Source organism: Tinamus guttatus, unplaced genomic scaffold (assembly GCF_059628265.1).
Source record: "Tinamus guttatus ecotype Peru unplaced genomic scaffold, ASM5962826v1 Tinamus_guttatus_pri_ptg000314l, whole genome shotgun sequence".
Classification (NCBI taxonomy): Eukaryota; Metazoa; Chordata; class Aves; order Tinamiformes; family Tinamidae; genus Tinamus; species Tinamus guttatus.
The window spans coordinates 6,605,800-6,631,072 of record NW_028288848.1 but is presented as its reverse complement, the minus strand read 5'-3'; the positions used below and the strand labels follow the sequence as shown (position 1 = coordinate 6,631,072).

The 25,273-nt window shown below is 41.2% G+C and overlaps 1 protein-coding gene across 1 annotated transcript; it reads left to right on the top strand.

Moving 5' to 3' along the window:
• Positions 1-686: 686 nt before the first annotated feature.
• Positions 687-24,316, top strand: OGA (O-GlcNAcase). The gene is made up of 16 exons (XM_088528684.1): positions 687-1,040; positions 4,647-4,698; positions 5,054-5,151; positions 6,326-6,456; positions 7,348-7,519; positions 7,902-8,000; positions 8,143-8,427; positions 8,878-9,036; positions 10,166-10,776; positions 11,170-11,344; positions 14,780-14,865; positions 15,725-15,829; positions 17,485-17,570; positions 18,544-18,736; positions 21,105-21,264; positions 22,049-24,316. The coding sequence occupies exons 1-16, from the start codon at positions 854-856 to the stop codon at positions 22,183-22,185; spliced, it is 2,736 nt and encodes a 911-aa protein (XP_088384810.1). The 5' UTR covers positions 687-853; the 3' UTR covers positions 22,186-24,316.
• The last annotated feature ends 957 nt before the right edge of the window (positions 24,317-25,273 follow it).

Below are 25,273 nucleotides of genomic sequence, written 5' to 3'. Positions count from 1 at the left end.
CGCCGCCGCATCCTGCCGCCCCGCGGTCCCCCATCCGCGCGGCGGCCCCGGCGGCCCCTGCTTAGCTTGAAACGGGGGACCGCGCGCCAGCCCCAGGCGGCGCAGCGCAAAGTAGGTCACGACTCAGGAGAGGCGGTGGCACTGGCACGCATGCGCACCCGCAAAGCTGGCGCCGTGACCTCCTCCCCGCGCGAGGCGCATGCGCAGCGCTGGAGTAAACACTTAATTTCCCCACCCTCCCGCCCTCCCCCCTCGGCGCCGCTTCCCTACACAAAGCCAAGTGCGCATGCGCCCTCCCCCACCCCGCACCTGCGCGTTGGCCCCCTGCCGCCTCTCCCCTTCCCTGAGGGCCTTTCGCGCAGGCGCAGTGGGCGCGGCCTCGCCCCGCGCGCAGGCGCCCTGAGGCGCCGCCGCCTCGCCCCTCCCCCCGCGGGCCTCCCGCGCAGGCGCAGTGGGCGACCTCCCGCCTGCCGCGCATGCGCGGCGTGCCGCCCTCCCCCCTCCGCCGCCCGCTCGGTGCCTGAGGTAACTCCCTCGCCTCAGTCCCTTGTTCCCGCTCGAGGCGCGCGGTGCCGGCAGCGCGGGCGGTGCGCGCTACGCCGCGGCCTCCCTCCCTCCCTCCCTCCCTCCCTCCGTGCACGCAGCAGCAGCTCGATTCTGCCGCAGTGCCCGGTGCCTCTACGCCTCGCCCCAGCCGTGCCGACCGGTTGGGGCCAGTTCGTCGCGCAGGCGCAGGGCCCTGTAAACAGGAAGCGGCGGCGGCCCGGAGCGGCAGAGACAAAGGGGCACTCGGTTCGGCCCGGCCCGGCTCGGCCTGGCCCGGCGAGCGGGGGTCCTGGCGGCGGGCGGCAGGATGGTGCAGAAGGAGGGGCAGGCGGCCCTGGAGGAGCCCCAGGGCAGCCCCAACCCGGCCGGGGTATCCGGCGCTCCCCTAGAGCCGCCGGGCGCCGCCGCGGCGCCGCTCCCGGCAGGCGAGGAGACAGACACGGAGACGGAGACGGCGCTGGGCTCCCGCCGCTTCCTCTGCGGCGTCGTGGAAGGTAAGAGCAGAGCGCGGGGGCGGCTTGCAGCGCTCTCCCCGCGGGACGAGGAAGGAGGTGGCGGCGGCCCTGCGGCTCCCTCCGGCCCGCCCGGGAGCCCCCGGGGCCCTGCGGAGCGCGCTCGACTTGGGCCGCGTCTCCCTGCGCAATTTTGGGGGAAGAGGCAGCTCTCGGGCGGGGCTGCTGCCCCCGGGCGGGCGCTGGGAGCTGCGGAGCAGGGAGCGCCCCGTGCTGGCAGCGGGCGCGGGCAGGCCGGGCACCCCCTGCGGGCTGCCGGGGCCGTGCAGGGCCTCGCTTGCTCGTACGTGTCTGAAGGGGGAGGTGTGTGTGCGGCGGGGAGGGGAAGAGCGGCGCTGCTCTGCGATTATCCCCCCTGTACACGCTCTTCCTGCGTGCCAGCGGCTCAGTTTCCTGGGTAGGGAATAGGTGACTCCGCAGACATCTGTTCTGGCCTTAAGTACTCCCTTGTTCTCCCCAGGGCCATGTTGTAGCTTGCCGATTTAATTGCAGCACGGAACAGGCCTCTTCTGTCTGCTCACGTATTTGTGGCATTAAAAGGTTTAAATTGTTGCAGGAGCTGCAAAATAAAGGAGCTCTTTTTGCATTTCTCAGTTATGACACAATGCGTTTGCATTTCTGACAAATTGCTGAAGGTAGATGCCTGAAAGCTAGGAAGAAGGATGGCTTATTCACTACATAATGCATGGTTTGAAAATACCCTAAATTCCTGTGGCTGGATTACTGTTGTTTTTTACACCTGTAATAAATGTCCAGGAAGAAAGCAAAACAGTTAACAGATGGAATGGCGAAGCAGACTGTTTATCAAAGTCAGTATCTGCACTGCTTGCAGAATCCCTTTTGTCCATATCTTAGCAGGAAAAGACCACTTGGCTGCAGCAAATGTCACTGTGTGAGGTGCTCTAGCCCCAGTTAATGATCTAATTTTAGTCTTAGATTTCATTTTTTTAGCACTTACATAGGGCTTACATAGTCGGTTTGGAGAGAGGTGTCTTGGCTTTGTTATTAAAGTAAAACTTCCTAAAGGAAGATGTTGGATTGAAAGCCTTGAAGAAAAGGATCAGTGAAAATATGTATGTCTAGGCAGTAACAATGCAGTTTCTCATACTTCTGCTAATATACTCTGACTGGGGGATCAGCTGTTCATTCAAGGCTAATATCAAGACCCCTCACTTAACATAAATATTTTTCTAATCATTTAAATTATTGATCATCTTTGTTTTATGTTACGGAGCAGCTGCTATAAAGGTTGGTTCTTGAGCATCCTGCATGAAATGCGAAGAAAGAAAATGGCCCCCGCTTAAAGAAACTTTCAATCTAATATTAATATGTGTTCATAAAAAAAGGATTAGAGAAGCACAAAGAAAGCAGCAGTTGTGATAGATGAGATAAACAGTAGTGGGCGAAAATGTCAGTCTTTTAGTGACACAGAGAAGCTAGGGGGATATGTGAAATAACTGGGATTAACTTCAGAAATCAAGATAAATAGTTATATATAGCACAGCAGTTAAGACAGAGTAGCAGTATGATGTGATTGAAGCAATGAATTGGGGAATCTAGATATTTTTTTTTTGGCAGAGGAGGGAAAATGGGCAAGTGTGCAATAAATGATGTTTCTGCCTTCCTTCCAGAGTGCTGAAGGGCTGTGCAAAAATACAGCCTGTGCTATCCAGGAGTGTAAAGAGGGTATGGCGCACGGGTCGCACCATTTGGGGAGTGATAAGGTGCAAGAGTCTTGAATATGAAGTTTTGGTGCTGACTTCAAAACAACCTGGCACGTAGTGATGGAGATCACGTTAACTGGGATGAAGTATATCATGGGCAGTGATAGGTTAAGTTTCTGTTAACCTGATACACAGTCATGAGGTAATGTTATAAAAACAGGACTTCATCAGTTGGGCAGAAAGATTGAAATGCTGTCATCCACTGATGACATCAGTAGTCTGAGAATTGTCACATGAAAATATAGATATTGTATCACTTCAGATTAACATGCTATCCTCAGTTTTACATTTAGTTGCTTTTTGTTCTGGTCACTAGCTCTGAAGCAGTGCTATTGTATTGGAAAGCATTCTGGATGCGCTAGGAGGCATCAGTGATATCGATGAGGTGCCACAGCAACTCATACCCTTTTGGGGTTGTTGACTTCCCTTACACTGGCACTAAGCAGAATTGGGTGACTCTCGTGAAAACAAAGAGTTTGTTCTAGGTGAAGTAATCTTGATGGTTTACATGCCTGGCAACTGCTGTCTTTTGTTTGCTCTTCCATTTAACTGTCCTCCATTTGTCACTTGGTGGTTTCAAGTGAGAAGCCGTAGTTACTCAGCTTTGCCACGACGGGGCGTGAGTTAGCCTAAGATTGCTCTCTGGGAGCTTAATTCTTAAAACTTGAGCCTTCTTTGAGCTGCTTAAAATGAACATTGTTCACTGAAACAGGTAACTGGAAGGCTTGTTAATATATAGAAAATGCTTCAGTTGTGTCAGCTTTGTGTTTTGCGAAGCTGTGGGGAGAGGCTTTGGCCTCCTTAATGTTAAATGGTGCAGTGGTGAATAACTCTGGACATCAAGAAATTGTCTACCTTTGAACTGACGTTGCGTGCTTGGGAGCTTAGTATATTAGTAGCATCATTCGTTGATTAGAGTGGCCATGCTGTTTGAAAACAACTTATTAAATTTCATTGTTATTTTAGTTTTGGGGCTTTGCACAGACTGCCAAGCTGAAGCATTGATCTGAATTGCCTGCTTGTGGTTTAGCTGTTTGCACATAGCTTTAAGTGAATTTACATGAATATGAGTGAGTTAAGAGTGCTTTTTGAAGTATTGTGTTTGCAAAATGGCAGGAGTGAAAAGGTAGTGAAAAAGTTGAGACTGAATTTTCGAAGTATATGACTTTGAGTATTACCTGTTGTAAAATTACCTGTATAGATGCTTTTATATGATTATTCAAAGTTATAGTTTTAACTTGTAAAGATGTGAGCATTGAGAAATAAAATTTAGGTGGCCTTTTAATGCGAATAAAGAGAATCAAATCCATATATTTTGTTTACTTGCATGTGATTGAATTACGCATCATCTACCTCAATACATATTTGCATATAATGTATGTGATTCAGAACTATGGTCTGCATCATCAGTTAAGCATTTTTGAGCAGGTAAGTATTTTCAGTATCCTTCAAGATTCCTGTTACCTACAAAATAGGTTTGATTGTACCTGGAGTGATAATTTAATTAGGTTATGTCTGTTCAGTCTGCCCTTACAATATTGCTGACTTGATTTGTGAAGGGCATCTGCTCAGGAATTCAGTTTGGATTCTGGAAAATTAATTGCTTTGGTGGCAAAAAAAAATCAGACTCTAGATCATAATAAATTAAGTTATAATTGCATTTTAAATTTAGATCAGTTGAGGTTATTACACTTTCCTGATGTTGTCTAGCTATTTTTTTTTTCTTCCTGCCTAGGGAGGCTTTTTGATGAATGTAGCAGAAATAGCTTTTTGGGGAAGAGGAAGAAAATGGTGGGTTATAATGTTTCATGGAACAGGCTTGATGTGACATCTAACTGGACATTTTTAATCTTGTTTCCCGTAGGATTTTATGGAAGACCTTGGGTTATGGAGCAGAGGAAAGAACTTTTTAGAAGGCAAGTCATGCTTCCCCTCACTGCAGCGCATTCCATCACAATATAATCATAATCTTCCACTTAGGTCTGAACAGACTTATTGTTCTAACCTAGAGCAGGTTTTTGCATATCATCTTTATTCTGGGGATTCAAATCCACCTTTCCCTCTTGTTTAACTGTGCTGATTTTTTCCAGTATCAAATGTACATAAAGTTATAGTGATTTAGTAGTATAACACAACACTGAATGAAGGGGCGGGGGGGAAAAAAAGCCCTAAGGATTAGGTCAAGTAAAATATTCAGTGTCCGGATTTGTAAATTACTCTTTTTTTTTTTTTTTTTTTTTGCCTTTTTTTTTTTCCCCCCTGTGTTTATAGGCTTCAGAAATGGGGGCTAAATACATACCTGTATGCTCCAAAGGATGACTACAAGCACAGGATGTTCTGGCGAGAAATGTATTCTGTGGAAGAAGCAGGTAATTGCCTTTTATTCCCCCTCAGCATTTTTTGTAAACAGCTTTTAAATTAGTTGGTTGCTGTTACATGTGCCTATCTGTTTAATCACAGTAGCCAGTTCTAAAGGTGAATCATGAGACCTGTTCTGAATACCCTGCAGCTCTATTTAATGGAGCTTTTGGGGCAAGTTTGGATTTACTTCTTTTAAATACAGTACTGCAGATGATTTCTATGACTGCTTTTAAGACTGTCTTCTGGGATTTACTTTTTTTCTATGAAAGAGTTGCTTAGAGTATCCCTCCAGCTCTTGATTATCTGGGCCATATTGTAAAGTGGAAATGATTTATTAGGAGAAAAAAAAAAAAGCATGCCCTTTTATGTGATTCATTAAATACTTGTCTCAACGAAGAGCGCCCCAGTTAAGAATGCAAGCTTCTGGCTATTTAGTCAGAACATAAAGATCTATGTAAGCTGCTGTGAGGCTTTTTATCCACCTCAGGCTTTTACAGGATATATGGTGTTTTATTAGCCTGTGGGATTATCATTTTCCTCGAGTGAGAGGAAACATGATACCACCTTGAAATTAAATAATCCCTCTTGGAGGCCACTTTGAATCACCGTGGAAGTATAATGTGGGGGATACTAAAAGCTTATTGCCAATAACAAGAAAGGTGGCTAATTAATCTAAAACTAATTGTCTCCATTAATTGTGTGGAGAATTAAATTTTAAACTTGTTTCTTAAAGCAACTGCTTTTGCCATATGATGTTAAAAATGTCTTTTTTCTCGTATCCCGAGCTTTAGCCCTGCAAAAAGTATAAGAATAAGTATTATAATAATAAGAAGAATATATAAGTAAGGGCTACAGGCTGCAAAAGCAGATTGCATCCATATTTGTCATGCAGCACCGAAAACGAGAGAACATTTAAATATCTTTAAAATTTGAGAAATAGAAAATAATACCAGGGCAGTTAACACGTCTTTTTGGCATCATTTCTGAGAACTTATGAAAATATTTTTGTGTCCTTTGCTACGTTATTTTTAGGAATTTCAGCAGATACCTTGTTCTGTCTTTCATACTGTTTGTTTTGTTTTTTGGTGCATGGTAGTATAGGCATCTTTTTATATATAACTTATGTATAATGACATCTTTTTATTGGTAAACCCTTCTGAAATATTTGAATTTGATTTCTAGAACAGTTAATGACTCTAATATCAGCTGCACGAGAACATGAAATAGAATTCATCTATGCAATCTCACCTGGACTTGACATTACTTTCTCAAATCCTAAGGAAGTATCCACACTGAAACGCAAGCTGGACCAAGTAAGTGCTAAATGAACTTACAGAGTTACAGTGCTACTTAAGTTGAAAATTTAGTATCCATCTCGCTCTGAGATTTTTACTAGCTGCTTTAATATGTTCAATGCTAACATTATTTTGCTCAGCTCTGAGCAATACAAGTGGTTATGTTTCAATGAAACATTCAGATTGCATTGTATGCATGGTCAGTGATCATCTAGGTAGGTGATGAGATCTTGCACCTCATTCTGAGGTTGCTCGTGTGAGGCTGCCTCCGAAGTATGTTCAGGCCCTAAAGCTAAGATGCATTTCCAAAGCAAGAACTCTGGTGCACAGTAAATGCCTTTGGAGGCAGACCTGACGTGCATGTGCTGCTTTGTTCTCATAATTAACTTTTGTCCTTTGTCCAAAAGCTGTTATAAAGCAAGCTCTTTTCCAGCTGTCTGGTGAGATCAGCCTTGGATTGCAAAAGCTGGAACAGATTGCCAGTCTTTAGAGGCATCTTTGAGAAAGGGAGAGCGGTGGGTCAGAGACAGACATTCATTATGAACAGATGCCAAAGCCTGTCTTGCTTCTCCTACCCTCCCTCCCAATTCCTGTAGTTTTTCTTTTCTTGGAGAGGATTTTAAATTTGCAATCTATGCTGTGGAAATGGAAGTACTCCAGGATGCAGCTTTCTTGCTCTGGCGCTGCAAGCTTAATAAGATACTGTGGATTTGCTTAGATTTTTGTATAGATGTGGTACACTTTGGGGAGTGTTTTAGACTACACATTTATAAACTGAAAAATGATTCCTCAGATGAAGTGACGAATGAGAGATGTTAGATCCTTTTATAAAGGCAAAGTAAATAGCTATAAAATTTTCTATGGTTCAATAAAAATAGGTCTTTTTTTTTCCCCCTTCTTTTACATTAGGTTTCCCAGTTTGGATGCAGATCTTTTGCACTGCTCTTTGATGATATTGATCACAACATGTGTGCAGCAGACAAGGAAGTTTTCAGTTCCTTTGCTCATGCACAGGTCTCAATCACAAATGAAATTTACCAGTACTTAGGAGAACCAGACACATTCCTGTTCTGTCCTACAGGTAAAATAACATGAAAGTCCAGTTAAATCTTAACATAAGTGAGGGAGTCTTTTTTCTTATTTTTGATTGTGAGCTTCCTCTCATATCTGAGTGTTTCATTGTAAGGGAGAGTATTGATCTCTTTAGTGGTGCAGTGGACTGATGCAAGGAAAACTTAGTTGAGGAGCAGTTGTTTATTTATAACAGAATTGTGTGTCACAAACTGACAGAGATCAAAATGAAAATGAAATAAGATAATTAACATGAAATTGTTTATACAGAAAAGTTCTTGTTGTGTGATTATGATCAAGTTAAAGCTGTACATGTTCACTGAGCAGTTAGGGATGTTTTCACATGCATGCATCCTTCTGTTAGTAGTAACTTCCTTTTTTGCCCCATGCAGAGTATTGTGGAACTTTCTGCTATCCAAATGTTGCCCAGTCTCCTTATTTACGGACTGTAGGAGAAAAGCTGCTACCTGGAATTGATGTCTTATGGACAGGTAAAAACAGCGTTCTTTAAATTCAGTTACAGTGTCAATGTTATTTATCATATGTATTTAATAAATAGTGTCCTGCTACTTCTTGTAGGAGGGAATCCTGATGTATATGCAAAGCTTTCTGATTATCCTATTTCACTGATAGGTCCAAAAGTTGTATCCAAAGACATTCCAGTAGAGTCCATTGAAGAAGTTTCAAAGATCATCAGGAGAGCACCAGTTATCTGGGATAACATTCATGCTAATGATTATGATCAAAAGAGGCTTTTTCTTGGGCCTTACAAAGGTCGTTCAACTGAGCTCATCCCTCGACTCAAGGGAGTTCTGACAAATCCGAACTGTGAATTTGAAGCCAATTATGTTGCTATTCACACACTTGCAACGTGGTACAAATCTAACATGAACGGAGTGAGAAAAGATGTAGTGATGAGTAAGTATGTGTAACTGTAATGGGACACCTGTTTAACCATATAAGTCATAGAGCTTTCTGACTATCCTAACCTTTCCTGTACCATATCTTTCCTGCCAAGATCACTTGGGAATGGAATGATTGCCTGAGAGATAAGAAGCATCCGGGTTGTTTTCTTGACTGAGTAGTATCTGTAGCACACACTATTGGAGAACTGTTTACTCTTGAGATATAGCAGCAGCTGTATAAAAAAAAAGTGCTCTCAACAAATGCTTTTGAATGGCATAAATTCAACATTGTAAGCTTCCATGAGTTTCACTTGATTGGGATAGAAGCAATTCAGATCAAGAAGGAAACTGAATGCCAAGATACCGAGTCTGTGTACTGTTTCTTTTTCATTACTTTGTCTAACATGTCATTTCTATGTTAAATAAAACTTACGTGGTAACTTTTTTCTACTTGTCTCTGTAGCTGATACTGAAGACAGTACAGTTTCTATTCAGATTAAACTGGAAAATGAGGGGAGTGATGAAGACATTGAAACAGATGTTCTTTATAGCCCACAAATGGCTCTGAAGTTGGCCCTAACAGAATGGCTGCAGGAGTTTGGGGTACCTCAGCAGTACAGCAGTAAGTTGGATTCTTTTTTTTCATTGTGGTGTTGGTAGAAAAATGTGAGCAAGTATTCAAGGCTTGCATTTAGTCTAAAAGTATTTTACAAATCCCAATTTGTGTACTTTTTAGGTGGAAGTATTTTCTGCTTTTCTTGTTTGGGAAATCTTAAAAAATGTGACATTATACAATGTGCATGTATTGCCTTTTTTGATGAGCAGGAACAGCTTTGAAGTATGACCCTCTGGCATTTCTGATGTAAGAAAGAAAAGAGTCTGGGGATCTTGCTCATCTCAGTTGTTACTAGGCTTTCATGAGAGAACAGGAAAGTTTTTTTTGTGTGTGTGAAGTGGACGTTAAATTACTATAAACATTAATGGTGTCTCAGATGATATCTGTATTCTTCCAGTTATTTTCAGCTGGGTTTATTTTTCTGAGTTTGTCTGCAAAAAATGGCTCTTTTCAGGATTTGTACACCTTTGTTCTTGTTGTACTGGGAGCTTGGGATTTGAAGTAAAATCTTTGTCAAGTGTGGGGTTGGGCTTGTCACTTTGTCCTTCTCTGATAATTGCTGATGAATTACTCCTAACACCTCTTTACATGTAGTTACTACCTTTGAATATCTGCAGAGTTTGAAACCTTTCTAAAACTCAACTGCAGAAAAAATACTGGATAAAGAGTACTGGTTAAGCTAACATCTTCCTTCATTTTCTTAGCTCCCCCAGGTTAAAAGACATTTTTATAATGGAAGTAATTAAGCATGTATCCTTTCATTTCTGACGGATACCCTGTGTCCAAACAGAGCCAAATCAATTGACTGAGAGGACAAAAGGTTAACCTTGAAAGCTTTTTATTCTGGTGTCCTAGTCAGAAATGCTGCTTTAAGTGTATAAATGTTAAATAACTTACTTAACTCTTTTTTTTTCCCTTATCCTTTCTTTTTATGTAAAGGGGAAACTTGCCAAAATACAAAGCCTGTACTTAAAACTGCAGTGGCAGGAGTAGAAAAGGCAAACTGGCAAAAGGGAGCTACGCTGATCAGATAGACACCTTAGCAGCAGATTCAGATCAATGACTTCTGCAAATTGTGGATGAATGTTAATTGGCAGATACTGAAAACTTTAAACTTGTTTCTTCTTATTCTCAGGTAGGCAAGTGGCCCACAGTGGTGCTAAAACTACAGTAGGGGATGTAGGGCCTCTGGTGGCACCATCCTCTTTAAATGCAGCAACTGTGGTTACCACAGTTTACCAAGAACCCATCATGAGTCAGGGGGCAGCACTGAGCAGCGAGTCCCCTGCGTTGGTAAAGGAGGAAGAGAAGAAGCAGTCTGATGAGGAACCAATGGACATGGTGGTGGAAAAACAAGATGACACAGACAAGAATACTAATCAGATACTGACAGATATCGCTGAAGCCAAGATGGCAGAGGAGTTAAAACCGATGGATACTGATAAGGAGAGCATAGCTGAATCTAAATCCCCAGAGATGTCTATGCAGGAAGACTCTGGTAGTGACATTGCCCCTATGCAAACTGATGAGCAAGTAAATAAAGACCAGTTTGTGCCTGGGCCAAATGAAAAGCCTCTCTACACAGTAGAACCAGTGACGTTAGAGGATTTGCAGCTTCTTGCTGACTTGTTTTACCTTCCCTATGAACATGGGCCTAAAGGTGCACAGATGCTGAGAGAATTCCAGTGGCTCAGAGCAAATAGCAGTGTTGTCAGTGTTAATTGCAAAGGAAAGGATGCTGAAAAAGTGAGTGTGACCTAATCTTCTTTTAAATTTTTAAATATTTAAATTGTGAATAATGTATTGTCTATAATAGAGTATTTCATTTTTCTAGACACTGATGGGTGGAGTATAATTAACTACAGGTCACAATAACTTCCATCCGTCCCGTAGAATCCACTGTGTTAAACCCTGTAGTGCCATATGACTGTAAAGATAGTCTAGTGTCTACATTTAACAAGTGTTGGCCCTCATTTATAACAACAGTAGAGAATATCAATTAGTGTGGTATGGCAGTCCATGCTGGTAGAATGAAATGGGAAAATGAAATACGGAATTGTATAGTCTTCCTCATTTAGAGTTTCTGTTCTCCTTGGAAGGTTGTGTTTGATCTTGTGGATCTTTTGCCTCCATCTGTAGATAGAAGAATGGCGTAACCGAGCAGCCAAATTTGAAGAGATGTGCAGCTTGGTGATGGGAATGTTCACTCGCCTCTCCAATTGTGCCAACAGGACAATCCTTTATGATATGTACTCCTACGTCTGGGATATCAAGAGTATTATGTCAATGGTGAAATCTTTTGTGCAATGGTTAGGTAGGTGCATTGGGAGCCACTACAATGCCAGATAGTATATTATTCATTTTCTAATTAGCCCACGAGGAAAACAAAATACTAGGTAAATGTATTTTCTTGGCATAGGGTCTGGTATGACCCTTTTAAAGGTTTCCGTGTCTCGCTATTTGAAGCAATACTTCCTGTGAATTTGCTTTGGTATTATAAGTGACGTCTGCTGGATGCTTAAGATTGGAGACCTTGCTTTTCTTCTTGGGCTAATGAAACTTGAATCTCGTCTGACACGTAAGTGTTCACTTTAACTTATTCTGACTGAATGCACACTGGACTGTACCATGTATCTCCTTGAATATCCTGGTATGTGATCGGGAAAGACACTACGAAATGTGACTGCATCAGCCACGTGCTGCTTGCTGTGTCTTGATAATACTGTTACTGTTTTTAGCAGAACAGTTGCAGAAGTGACCTTTCAATGGGCCTGGCCAAGAGGAAGCCCATCCTCCCAGCCCTGTGCGCATGCGAGCTTTAGCATAAGGCTATTCTGGTGCAAAATTATTTCCTTTAAGCGCTTCCAAATGACTCTTTTTTGAAAAGTTATGCATTTTGGGCAATATGTGGAAATTTTGGAGCTCTCTAAACAGATCTAGTCTGAAACTTGACTTAATCAGATCTTGAAACACTTTTCTTTCTTTTTTTTAATCTTTTTTTTTTAATGAAAGGTTTTGGAGGGATCCTAAATTGGCAGCTAGCACCAGCATGGCCTGGGTAATTCTAGTGACCTCATTTCACTTTCAGGTTTCAATCCAACTGTTAGAAATATGCTGTAGACTTGCTTGACATGCACAGCAGGCAGCAAGGCTGATGCTCTCAAGTCACACTTTTTGTAGCTGTCACAAGTCTCACAGTGGCAAACCATTACACAGCCTTGGTCTAGTTCCAGTGTTTGGATTGTCTTTAAATTATACACGTAATTATACATGTAATATAGGGATAGGGAGGACCTATTAAATCTGTCCCTGCTCTGAAGCTTGCTTGTTCTGCCCTGATTACATATCTGATCCCTATATGTATGGTTGATAAGATGAGCGTTTAGGACAGTCTTCTGCAAAGCACAGGGAAGAAAACTAGTTTGGGAACAAAACTTAGCAGTTAAGATTTTGTAGTATATTAATATATCTGGCTAGTGCTGTTTAAAAGGTTTGCTTTGTGCATTTTTAAGACCAGTATAACACAACTTCGCCCAGTTTGCTACTCTTGTTGTCTGTTGCCATTTAATCAGAAAGAATGCTCTCAGTTTGCTGGCTTGATCTATTCAAAAATCTAGGGCGCAGTGATTTTGGAAATCTTTAAGCACTGAAGTCCAAACTTAGGGCTTGGAATTGCTGAACTGCCTACTGCTTTCCCTGATTTAAGCTGAAACTGTGTTTGCAAAGTCCCTGAGAGGCAGGGTCCAAGTCTTTAAGTAATACACTAAATTGGAGTGGTTCACTCTGATTAGAAAACTGTAGCGCTGTTAACGCTGACCCTGTTCTGATCCGGAACTTAAGCTGGCATTAGGTAGCTGAAATTTTCGTTTTAAGAGTTTAACATACACAGCTTAATAGCCTTATACTAATTATACTTCTGTAAGAGATGTTTTGATACTTAACTTGCATTTTATAACTAGTTTAAATGTATACAGAGGAAGATATCTGATAAAAGATATTTTTATATAAAGCTAATAATGCTACAAATCCAAACAAATGAGTTTTCACAAGGGTGTGCTCAATGGTCCACTGAAATCTCATTTTCTTAACCTCTCCTTCCAAGTCCAGCTAGCATTCAGTCCCTTAAATTAGTGTGGCTGTACAGTACTATGGATTACTAACGACTTCTATTGTCTTCTTCCCCGTTGTGTACAGATGGGAGAATCCTCAGCACAAGTTTCTACTGCTATTGGATGGACAGCGCCAGATGTTCGCAGCGCGTCGTCATTAATTAATTAAAATGGAAAGGTTTTGTCTGTGAGGCAGTTCAGATAGATTAGCTGTGCAATAGGCGTGAACTGAAGTCACATTTGCGCAGCGACTAAGGCATTAACTATTTTTTTTATTTATACAGCTCTTCATTCACGCAGCTCTAATATTTGGAAGTGCTAGTTAAGTTGTAGTCTCAAAGGAGAGACAGATTCTGTCTTCCAAGTTGCTGACTAAATCTCCTTATGGAGGGTGTCCTTTTCTTATATAAGAATTCTAAAATGTGGGAGCAAACCAAATTCAAATCCTGATTCTTGGATCATTTCTGAAATTTACTCTATTTAGGGTAGTTTGTTTTTAAGAAGTATTCCTAAGCTGTTACAAATGTCAAACTTGGCACACTTTGGGACTCTCTGACTAGCACAACATACTTGTTTGTACTGATATGAGACTGTTACTTGAACAGGAAGTAGATTGCTGTCCACAAAAGGAAAAGAGTATTTGCGCTGCTCATCTTGTCAGAAAACTAGGCAGGTAATTGAAATCTCCACTCCGGATACTGTCTATCAGAGGTGTCATTTATATCAATTGTTGTTAAAGACTGTGATGCCCTTACAGTGGAACAGTACTAAAAGTCAAACAGCTAATGGACGTTTCTTTTTACAGCAAATATAAACTAAAGTGGAGCACTTTAATGGGCCTACTGTGACCGGTAGATCAGTAGGAACCTTGGTGTATCTGACGTCTTGAGGAGGAAAAATTGGGACAATAAAGAGCAAACCTAGCATTATCTGTGGCCAACAGGGTATACTTAGTAAACTGTGGATTAGTTCTAGTTAATGCTACTTAAGTTTTAAACTTGCCAGCAGTATTATAAAGGTATGAGCTGCATTATGCAAATCTGCTCAGTCTCTTGGAAGGACACCGTTTTGTGCAGCTTTCTTGGCTGCCTTAACTGCTCCAGACTCTTTGTATTTATTGCTGGTCCTAGTTTTCTGACAAGATTTAAACAATCAGTACTAAAATGTGACTTCAGAAAGGTCTGTTTTTTTCAAGGGGCTGTGATAATGGAATTTGTTTGGTCTTCAGCTGCTTAAATTTACAACAGTAGCTATTGAGCCATGTGGCTTCTGAGATGTGCTGCTTTTGTAGACGAAACACATGCTTCTGGCACAGATACTCAAGCAAAATAATGCGGGTTTGAGGAACTCATGTAACTATACATGGCACTGTTCTCATGCCTTCAAGTCTGGAATGAGGTGTTACTGTAATCACCTCACCTATTCTGTAGTCTGTTCTGTAAGCAAAAGCGAATGCTGCAATTAGTACACAGGCACAAAATGTGTACAAATGATACATTATTACAGCCTCCCCCAAAACCTTGAATTATAGCTCAGTTAGAGAGCTTTATCCAGAAGTGTGTGTTAGCTGTTTGGACATGTTAGACACCCAGGTAATCCCCCTTCTCGTAACGTTCTCCGCTTGGATCTGATCTCAACAGGGTGTCGTAGTCAATCTTCAGCACAGTTCTTAAGTGGAGACCAAGAACCCTGGGCCTTTAGAGGTGGTCTAGCAGGAGAGTTCCAGGTATCAATATGACTTCACAACTGAATGACATTTTCTTTGTTTTTATGAGAAACCTTTTGTTGCACATCAGAGGTCTGGAAGGATTGGTCTGCCGAAGGCTTTCTGGTCCAAAGCCCATTAGCCTTACAGCTTGGTTTAAAATAATTTTCCTCCCCTTTCTACAGTAATTTCTCAAGGAGATGCTGCCTGTCCCACGCGCATGCGAAGCGCAGCGGCTTTAGTTGTACATTTCACATTGTTTCTTTGCAGGTCGCACAGCATTTTTATCTGCGCCCGCAATTGCACAATGCGCGCATGCTTGTCTGCCGATGGGAATTCCATGAGCAAAAGGGATAGCCATGCAAATTTTGGTTCCTTTCTAAATAAAGCTATCGTGCACTTTGCTGGAAAGGTTTCAATTGGGGAATAAGCGTAAATCTGTTTATGCCATGTTCGAATTTGTTCATGGATTTTTCAAGTGCTATACTTTTCCCCCTCACAGGTGCTCTGCGCGCAGCAAATTGAATCAGCGCATTGCTTTTGGGATAAAGCGTCTCCTCTGGCCAGTTAACCCTCTTCAGACCAAACCTTTCCTCCTGACATTCTATGCTCTTATACAGAGGCAGTGTAGATATGATTGGTAAAAGTACATTAAAGCAGATAAGATTATTAGTTAATATGGTGTTTCAATTGTATATTTTAAAACACCAATTGGATATTTTCTATTCAGATGAGGTCTTTGCATTTGTAAAGCATACCAACCCCACCTTCTTCTGGGGTGCCTGCAGTAGCAAATGTTAATTTGGGAGCCTGCAGTGCACACCCAAGAGTGATGGGTTTTGTTGTTTGTATGCTCATATTGACTATTTTGTTTTCACAGCGCTTGCTGCCTATTGATGGGGCAAATGACCTCTTTTTTCAACCACCTCCACTAACGCCCACTTCCAAAGTGTACACAATACGACCCTACTTTCCTAAAGATGAGGTAACCGCTTTTGGCACTTAACCTTCGTTAAGGGTGCATTTAGTTTTGTGGTAACACAGTGCCTGCTGCTGAGTCCCTTCATCTCCTAAGAAAACAAACATGCCAGCATCCTGCACAAGGCACGAACGGCAAGCTGCACTGTAAACAAATCTTGTCGCTTGCCTATGACTCAATAACATGCTATGCAGTAATAGAGTTATACCCACATCTTGATTCCTTATTCCTCTCTTTTAATGTGTGACCCCCTTCCTCTCCTTCTGAAAGGCAAATTAAAACTGTGTGGTGATGGCAGTGGAATTCTTGCAGTGCAGTTGCATGCAGTGTGTTGACCTTAGGGGCTGTGTGCTCTGCATCTCTTCACTTGGTAATTATTCTGCTAACTAATTGTGGCCTCACAGCCACGTGGGATGAGCTTCGGTTGTTCATATAATGTGTGCCTTTGAATCAATATTGCATCTCAAAATGTAGTTGTAAGATGTGATAATAATTGCCCACTCCAATTCAGCTATGCTTGCCCTCCCGCCAATGTTTGTAAACTTCGTAGACTTCTCAGTCTGAGGTTTGAAATACTTCTATCAGATTTCTTTTGGAGAGAATGATGCTTGAAGCCATGAGTTCTTTACCGATAATGGGTAATTGTTGCACGCCCCTTCTCCAATCTAGTGTGCAACTTCACTCATGCTATTTTAGCAAGGGGGTACTTTAAGCTGATACCAAAAATTAGTAAGCCCTCTTCATGGGTACAAATTTAAACAATGTAAGGATTAATGTAGCTTAACTTGGCTCTGCAGCTACATTGACATGAAATGTTTCATTTGAATTCCTGCACAATCAGCCAGATACCGTTGTTTCAAGTGATTCTCGACTTTGAAGCCCACCAGAAAGACCAGGCTGTCTTGTGAAGACATGTCCTTTACCTGTTACTTTAAGCTAGCTTTGTTGTGTGCTGTGCTATTTGTCCCTTAATGCAGGACTGTGCCTGAGCTGGCTTGTACTTTTGTAAGCAGTGGAATTGGTATTTGTAAGCCACTTAAGCAACTGGTGATACAATTTATTAAATGTACAGTCATAAAAAATATCTCTTCTGAGAAGGATTGCCTTATGAAAGGAGGCAGGAGACATGCCAATTGCAAAGTTGTTTTGGTGGAACATGTAGCCTTTCTCATTTAAAGAGCAAACTTTTAGCAGTCACATTTTTAAAAGATTCAGCTGCTATGGCTGAATGGCAATAAAAGCCTTTTATGTTTAAGAAATCCATCAGGATGCACCTGTCCTTCACTTTAGTTAGTTAGGAAGCAAGTCTAAACAATTAGAAATTTGGGAGAGGAGCTTTGTATCGGGTGTATTGATTATCACTGCATTTTTTTAACCAGCCATCAGGATGAATATGTTATGACATGCATGTAGTTGATCTCCAGCCTGTCTTTCCTGGGCATTGCACTTAAAATAAAAACTGCTTATCAAAAACACTGTGTTTAAGAGCTAATTGGAGAGACATTCTTACCGCTATATATCTTTATTCCATGTATCTTAAATGCCTGCCAGTACTAGATTACATATATAAGTATTAAAGAAATCTGTCCCAAATCAAGTTGTTAACCTGGGGGTTTACTGTTGACTTGTGAACAAGAAGAACATGTCTTCTGTCTTCTTAGGCATCTGTATATAAGATCTGCAGAGAAATGTATGCTGATGGAGCTGATCAACCCTTCCATAGTTTACCAGACTTAATTGGAGACAAGTATGTATTAAGAATGAATGACGGATACATGACAGAAGTGGTTCTGAATATTGTATTTAACTTTAAAAAGGGTAGGGGCAGGAGGCAAAAAGGAGGGGGGAAAAAATAGCCCTTTGAGTTCAAGCCCTCTGCAGCCATTGAAAATGTTTTCTTTTCCTTTTTTGAGAAATAGCACTAATGGTTACATCTCAATTTGTGCTCCAGTCACTTGTTGTGAAGCATTAGCAAAAAGATTCAGCTAAAATCTGTTATGAAACCTGTTCACCATAATAACTCTGTTTTGAGACCTTGTGAAAGTATCATATCATGTGAGTGTCCACAACTGTCATCTGCATAGTAACATGTCATCCTCTCATGTTCTTTTTCCAAAGTAGGTTGTTTCTTATTCATAAAACTACATTTTCCTGAAGACTTTTCTGTCAGCCAGCTGCTTTTGTTTTGTCTGCAATACGTGCTATGTATTGGCTGTGCAAACATTTAAAAAAGAGATATGTGAGATGAGATTAAAAACAATATAGAAACAGATTAAGTTCAGTGAGCTGTAGCTTGAGCTTGTTGGGCATTTGTTATGTCTTGCGAGTGTTTTATTAAGACAGCACTTTGTAAAGAGACTGCCCTGTGAGTGACAGTAAGTGGTTAAGAAAAGACTAGTAAATTATAACAAAAAAAGGAAAGAGGAAACAGAACAAGAAGGTGATGGCAATAGGGAGACTGAGAACAGAGGATATTCATTTGCACAGTTAGTCAGAAACACTGTGTGTGTAGAATTAAATTGTGGGATCCTGAGCTGCTGATATTGCTCATATGAGTTGTGATGTCTGATTAGTCTGTTAATTACTACTTTCTAGAAAGTAGTTCCGTTGCAGGTGGACTCTTGCTTCTTTGGATGACCCCACGGTTTTTTCTAGAATGGCTGAGCTTATTAATTCAGAGTGGTCTTTTCTTGACTGAATTTGGACACTTTTTCCCACAGGTTAGTGGGAGGTCTGCTCACCCTCAGCCTGGATTACTGCTTCGTCTTAGAAGATGAGGATGGCATATGCGGGTACGCTTTGGGAACAGTTGATGTGACTCCCTTCATTAAAAAATGCAAAATGTCTTGGATCCCTTTCATGCAAGAAAAATATACTAAACCAAACAGTGACAAGGAGCTGTCTGAAGCAGAGGTTAGTATACTACCCATGAGACCAGAGTTGTATGCAGAACTACATTCCTCTTTTTTTAATAAAGCAGGTCTTTGGGGGTTTATTTATTTATTTATTGCATGTTGCACTTCCATGTAATTCAATATTAAAGTACTTTGGTATAATAATCTAGCCTGTTACGTGGTGACACTAAAATTGTCCACTATGAATTAGATACAGCTGTGAGCTGTAGTAAACTCATGATACACTTTACTCTTAATCAATGCAATATGTATAGAGTGGCTTCCGCTATTTCTTTCAAACCAAAATAGAACATTAATATAGATGAGATTCCATTTTTGAAAATAAATTAACAGCTATTATTTTGCCCATATTCAAAGAAAACCTAACTCTTCTCAGTCATATTAGTTTTAGTATGGAAAAAATGAAAAGCAAGCCACTTGTAGATGTTAAAATCTTGAAGCTATGTTTGTGTGGTGTGACAGCTGTAAACGGTGCATAATGGCAAGTGCCAAGAATCAATATCTTGAATTATTATTTGAAGAAACTAGAAAACCAGAATACTACTGATGTGTCAGAAATGGATGATCTTAGCTGATGCCTTCTCATCAAGAAAAGTGCCCGTAATAATAAAGGGTGCTGACAATTAGGCCTAAGTGCTAAAGCAGCTGTGGGCAAAGCTCTAGTGGAGGCAGGCACAGAACTACCAGTTCCTTTCTCTTTCTTTCTCAAGCCTTTGGGGAAAAAAATAAAGGCAATCAAATCCATGTTACCCTAAGATTTAGGCGTCCTTCTTTTATTCAAAAAAAAAAAAAATTAACCATGGCCTTTTCCCAAGATGTGTTGCTTGTGTGGAAAGAGCATCTGAAGAGAGTATCAGATGGGAGCCCAGGAGCACTGAATAGTTACATCAGCTTCTTTGAGGAAAAGCAGCCCATTCCAGAAAATGTTCTGCGATGCAAAAGCTGCCCGCAGACTGCTGGGTTGTCAGATTGTGCTGCCAGCAAGCTCAGGGCAAACCTGGAGCATCTGGACTGACGCAGGCTATGCCAATGCTATGCCAATGTGCTCTTGCTTTGTTTGGAAAGGATGGTGACAGTCTTAATGCAGGGAATGGGGCTAAGAGCACAGGCCCTCCTACAAGTAAAATTTTCTGAAAACTGAATGAGATGCTTGTCACTCTGGGAACTCGCCCACTAATTTTAGGCATGTTTGATAGGACGGAAAAAGTGAGGTATATAGAAACTTTCTTGCAGCAAATGGTATTCTTCACAAATATATGTTCTAGGATAAATGTGACTAGACAGTGTCTTAATTGTTTCCTCCACTTCTGTTGAAGCAAATTTAATTCTGCAGTCCACAGATCTTGTTGACTTCATTCTTCTGCCTTTGTACAATAGTGCGTTTTCAGATTTGAGTAAACTTGAGATTTTGAAGCAAAGCTGGTGTGTGTGAAGATACCAAATTACACACAGTAAAGCTGTAGCAGATACAGTAAAGGAGGAGTATTGATTTCCAGAATTTAAAGACAAAATTTCGGAGAGGTAAAGGGAGGCATTCTGTGCTGATCAATTAGCTTTGCTTTCAGATTTCTAGGAAGAGAAAAGCATTTTATGCTCTTGGTACATTACACCAGGATTATTTTTCTTTCAGTACAGCAATCCAGGAAAATTGTTCCTAAAGACTTTGTTTGAGGACTGTTCTCTGGAAAACAGGAGTCTTTGGGGTTTTCTCCAAATATTCTTTTGACACCATAGAGGAAAGTAAAGAACCCTCAATAACTGCTCAGGAGTCGTCATCATCATTGAAGATCAGGAAAGGAATATTTTTAGTGTAGAATGGCATTGTTTGAGTTTACTTTGTGTGTCTTACCTCTGGATAATCCCAGGCTCCACTTTGGAATGTAAACTTACAGACCATGCTTTTCAGGTCATTTTTTTTTTTTCTAAATTCCTGACTTCTAATACACTTCAATTGTTCTTTAGTACACTTATGTCTTGAGGCCCAAAATTCTTAGGATAAATTCTTTTGTGAAATACAGCATTTTAAATAGTCCTGTGACTACAGGCTACTGTCATACCTTTGTGAGCCTTTCTTGTATTTTGTTTTTTCTCCTTCTTTTTCAGGTTTCTGTCAGGGAAGTTTAATACCTGCTTTTTCCCAAGGCTAGTTGTTGATCACAAGAGATGGTTGCATATCAGGCTGCTCCATAGCCCCACCTTACCTTTCTCCTCTAACCCGTTTTCTTGCTCTTTCAGGTCTTCTACAGTTAGAAAAAGCAGTGTTTTCATCTTTCCCTTAGAGCCTGAAACCAGAATGTGTAGCTTTGAATGTTTGCTATAGGGTTGTGCCTATCTGTTAACTTTTCTATTTCCCATATTGTCTTCAGAAAATAATGCTAAGCTTCCATGAAGAGCAAGAAGTGTTGCCTGAGTCATTCCTTGCCAACTTCCCATCACTGATAAAGATTGATATCCACAAAAAAGTGACAGATCCAAGTGTGGCAAAAAGTATGATGGCCTGCCTGCTCTCTTCCCTAAAGGCTAATGGTAAACTTCACTTGAAATTCTTTTGTTTCCTCATTATCTACTGGCTTTGTGATGTTAGGCAAACTTGGGATGGTTAATGCTAGCACATTTTATATTTGCCTGAGGTATTTGCTTCATATCATAGTTAGCACCCTGGATTATTTTGGTAAATAATTCTAAAATATTTTTGCATAGCTAACCGTTCTGCTACTATCTTCTGCAAAAAGAAGCTTTGCTTTAGCTGTTATCCTGCAAATCAGAAAATGGAAAGAACCATGGGGGAAATTTGGCAGTGAGACTGCATCTTTTTGCCTTTTGAGCAACATGTAAACGTTTGTTTCCCCTGCTGGCTCTGGCAGTGATGCTTTTTCTTACATGTGACAGTGTGCCCTAGTGAGTAATTACCTCAGCCTTGAATATGGGGATGCACTTGGCCCTCTGCTCTGCTGCTCAGATGAGGTTCCATTCCCTTGCACAATTCCGTGCCTTTTTGTAGTGCTGTTTTCTGATCCAGCGCCTGAGTTTAGCATGCTTTTATGGGAAGTGAGATGTGTACAGGGAGATGGTTTTTTGAGGCTGACAAGATAATATCTACATTATGCAAGCCCTTTAGGGCATGGTCAGCTATGCTGCTATAAATTTAGTCTCTTTTTGGCACTACCAGTGCTTCACGTTGAATTCAGTTGTTATTTCATTGTATTTAAATGTTGAAATAGATGAGGAATCTAATAATATTTGTAGCCTGTGCTTTTTATAATAACTCTTCTCTCACACTGTTGTGTTTCTCTTTCTTTTTCCTCCTCAGGCTCCCGTGGGGCTTTTTGTGAAGTGAGACCAGACGATAAAAGAATTCTGGAATTTTACAGCAAGCTAGGTTGCTTTGAAATAGCTAAAATGGAAGGATTTCCAAAGGATGTTGTTATCCTTGGGAGAAGCCTGTGAAGTACTTGACAGCAAACTGTTCCAGAACTGTAGTCCCTTAACAGCTGGGCAAGTAGTGGTGGGGATCTTCATATGGTCTAGCTGCACAAAGTTGGCAATAAGCCAGCTTGGTAGAAGGGGCTATGCGAAAATCACCCATCACACATTCGGACTGTAATTTGTTGGAAGAGGATGCTGCTGCTGAAAACACTGTTTTGACAAAGAGAAACCTTGTCCTCTCCTGGTCTTGTGTGAAGTGCCAAGGAATCTTGCATGGCCTATGCCTTCATGGAGGAATCCTTCTCAGTCAGCAATGTGGTTGATGGCAGTTTTCTGCATTCAGGTGTCGACAGAGCAGTCGTTTCTGTCGGAAGTATCTGTAAAAATGGAGGTCTTTTTCTTTGTCGTGCAAGGGAATGTGCAACTGGGAGTTGCAGAAATGGGAGGGATTACTTGTGTCAATCAGCAAATTTAAAGATAAGTTGCTACAGTTCTATTTTTGACTATCTTTATGCTTGTTGATAAAGCAATGACCTGTTGTCACTTCTAATGACCATTGGTTCAAGCTTTGTGCTTTGTTAGGGACAAATGTGCAGTGGTCTGTGGCAGAAGTCACTTAATGAAAAACTTGTAAATTTTGGTGTACATAAAGTTAACTGTATGCTGACTAACTTTTTGTTTACCAGTTTTTGTAACTTTTTCTTTTGAAACGTGAAGTGGTTTAGGTCCAAGATGGCACTTTTGAATAATGTAAAACCACAGTGGAGAGCGAATCTGTCCTCAGCACTGACCTTTTTTACTGTGCCTCATATCCAGGGCTAGAAACCAACCATCTTGAGTACGGGGTGCTGATCCCAAAGGATCGTTCCTTCAGGTGGTAATTTGCTCTCTTGCAAGGTTGTCACTGCTTGAGGCTATCATCATTCTCCTGGGACTGAACAGCAATTCACGGGGTGGTCTGCTAAACCTCTAATTTTTGGTGGCATTCGCACAGAATTGTGGATGGAAGAAGGTGAGTGGCAGGGAGCTGGCCCACGGCTGGGATTTCTCCTTGGAACATTCTGTGTTTCAAAGCCTGTTCGTACTAGTTTAAATCAGGGTCTTCAAATCCTGCACATTTGTATCAACTTTTCTAGAAGAAATGCCACAATAAACACATTTTTACACATTATTTAAATGGTTACCTGCTTTTAAATGTTCCAAGAGTTTAGTGTTTTTTCCCAGGTCTGACATGTTTGGCTATGTAATGGAGTCAGCGTGGTATGGAATCTGGCAAGTGAGGTAGTTGCATCACTTGTGAAATCGGTATTTCACAGACGCCCCCGTGTCCCAGAAGTGCAATTGGCCAATGATACCCACCTTGCAGTACCTTGCTTCTTTCACCTGTTACCATCAACTGTGTTTTTTTCTTTTTTTTTTCTTTTTTTTTATGGTGCACAAAGGAAGTTCAGTTCTTGATCTAAGCTTCCAGCTGCATAGGCTTTGAAGAAGTTGTACAGCCTGTAATGAATGGCATTAAGACTGCAGAAATGTTGTCTGCAACCTGGAAGGAGATGCTGCATTTGGCCTTCTGGTGCAGTCACATGCAAGGTATTTTTTTTTCCTTTGCAGAATGTGAACAATTTTTTAATGCGGTAGCGAAGTATTTAAGTTGAAACAAGTTCATTTCATTTTTAGAGAGAGATACGGGGTTATGCTATTGAATTTCATGTAAGTCAGAGCTGAATGCCACTAGTTTTTATACAGCTTTGAGTGCATGTTGAGTAGCTGATACCTTGGTTTATCAGATGGGAGAGTTTTGTTTCTTCATGGATACCAGAGTCAACTTATTTTATCTGGATTCATTATAGCATAGGATGCTTGTGGCCTTATTTCTTGTCTTTTAAGGAGTTGCCACATTTTCTCTTCCTATGACTTTGTTATTATAGAAATTAATTGTATAAACTTATGGAATGTCAGGCCAATACCATAATTCTAGGATTGTAAAGTGATATGTTGACATATCTTTCATGGTTATGAATTTACATTAAGGTTGGAATGCCACTTTCATTAATCTGTTTTTGATCAACAATATCTGTAGCAGAAAAAAAAAAGACCTGTAAAACTGTATTTGAAGACCATGCAAGAAATAGAATAAAAATTGAGAAGTGAATGTAAATAAGAAATGTGTATTTTGTGTATGAAGTTCCTGAATCAGCGAGGCCCAGCAGGGCACATAATGCTGTGCTTCGTGTTGGGCGTCCTCGGAGGCAGCTGCCAGAGGAATTGTCTCCAGTCCTGGTGGCACCGCCTTACACAGCTGTCACCTGCTCTGATGCTTTGTCATAGGTGGGTATTCAGTGACCCTTTTTGAGTACTGTCCTCAGTACCCTTGAAAAACGTAAAGCCCACGTGAACTTCATTGCAGCGACATTAATTTTCCCTCGCACTCTTCCTTTCTTGCCAGCTGCTGGGCCTAAAGGGCAGCTGGAGCTTGGAACAGCTGGGTAACAAAAGCAGAAGGGAGGAGTGTTTTGAGGGATGGTCACAGTGTGTAAGGGGCAAACGTGCTGGCACCACAGTCTGACCTCAGTTGTACATCCACAAACTATTTTAACTTAAAGCTAAACTCTTGAATAGCTGGAATAGCCTTCTGCTTAGAATAATTATAGCCAAGGAACATGGATAGATTAGGCTTAAAAAAGCACCCTTTTCCTAAATTCAGTGCACAAACCTGCCTTTAACATCCATCCACTTGCTGCAAAAGTGTTTTATAAAAATGAAGCTTATTTGCCTTCATAATCTGGTAAACATGTCCGATGCTGAAATAATAGTTTTTCTTCACAACACAACTTGTGTGATAACTTCACAATATGTGTTATTGCATTGCTGAAACCTGTTTCATAAAGCTCCAACAGAAATGACCTTGGGAGCTGCAAAGACGGAAAGGTGTTGGCTCACGCTGTTTCTCCAAGGTGAGCTGCATAAAAAAAATGAGGAGGCTGCAGACATGGGGAGGATGTTTTGATTAAAGGCAGCAGCCACAACTCTTCAGGGAACGTACAGTACTTGAGACATGTGGTGATCAAGGGAAGTGCTTGGAAATTGAGATAAATCTTCAATTGGTTCA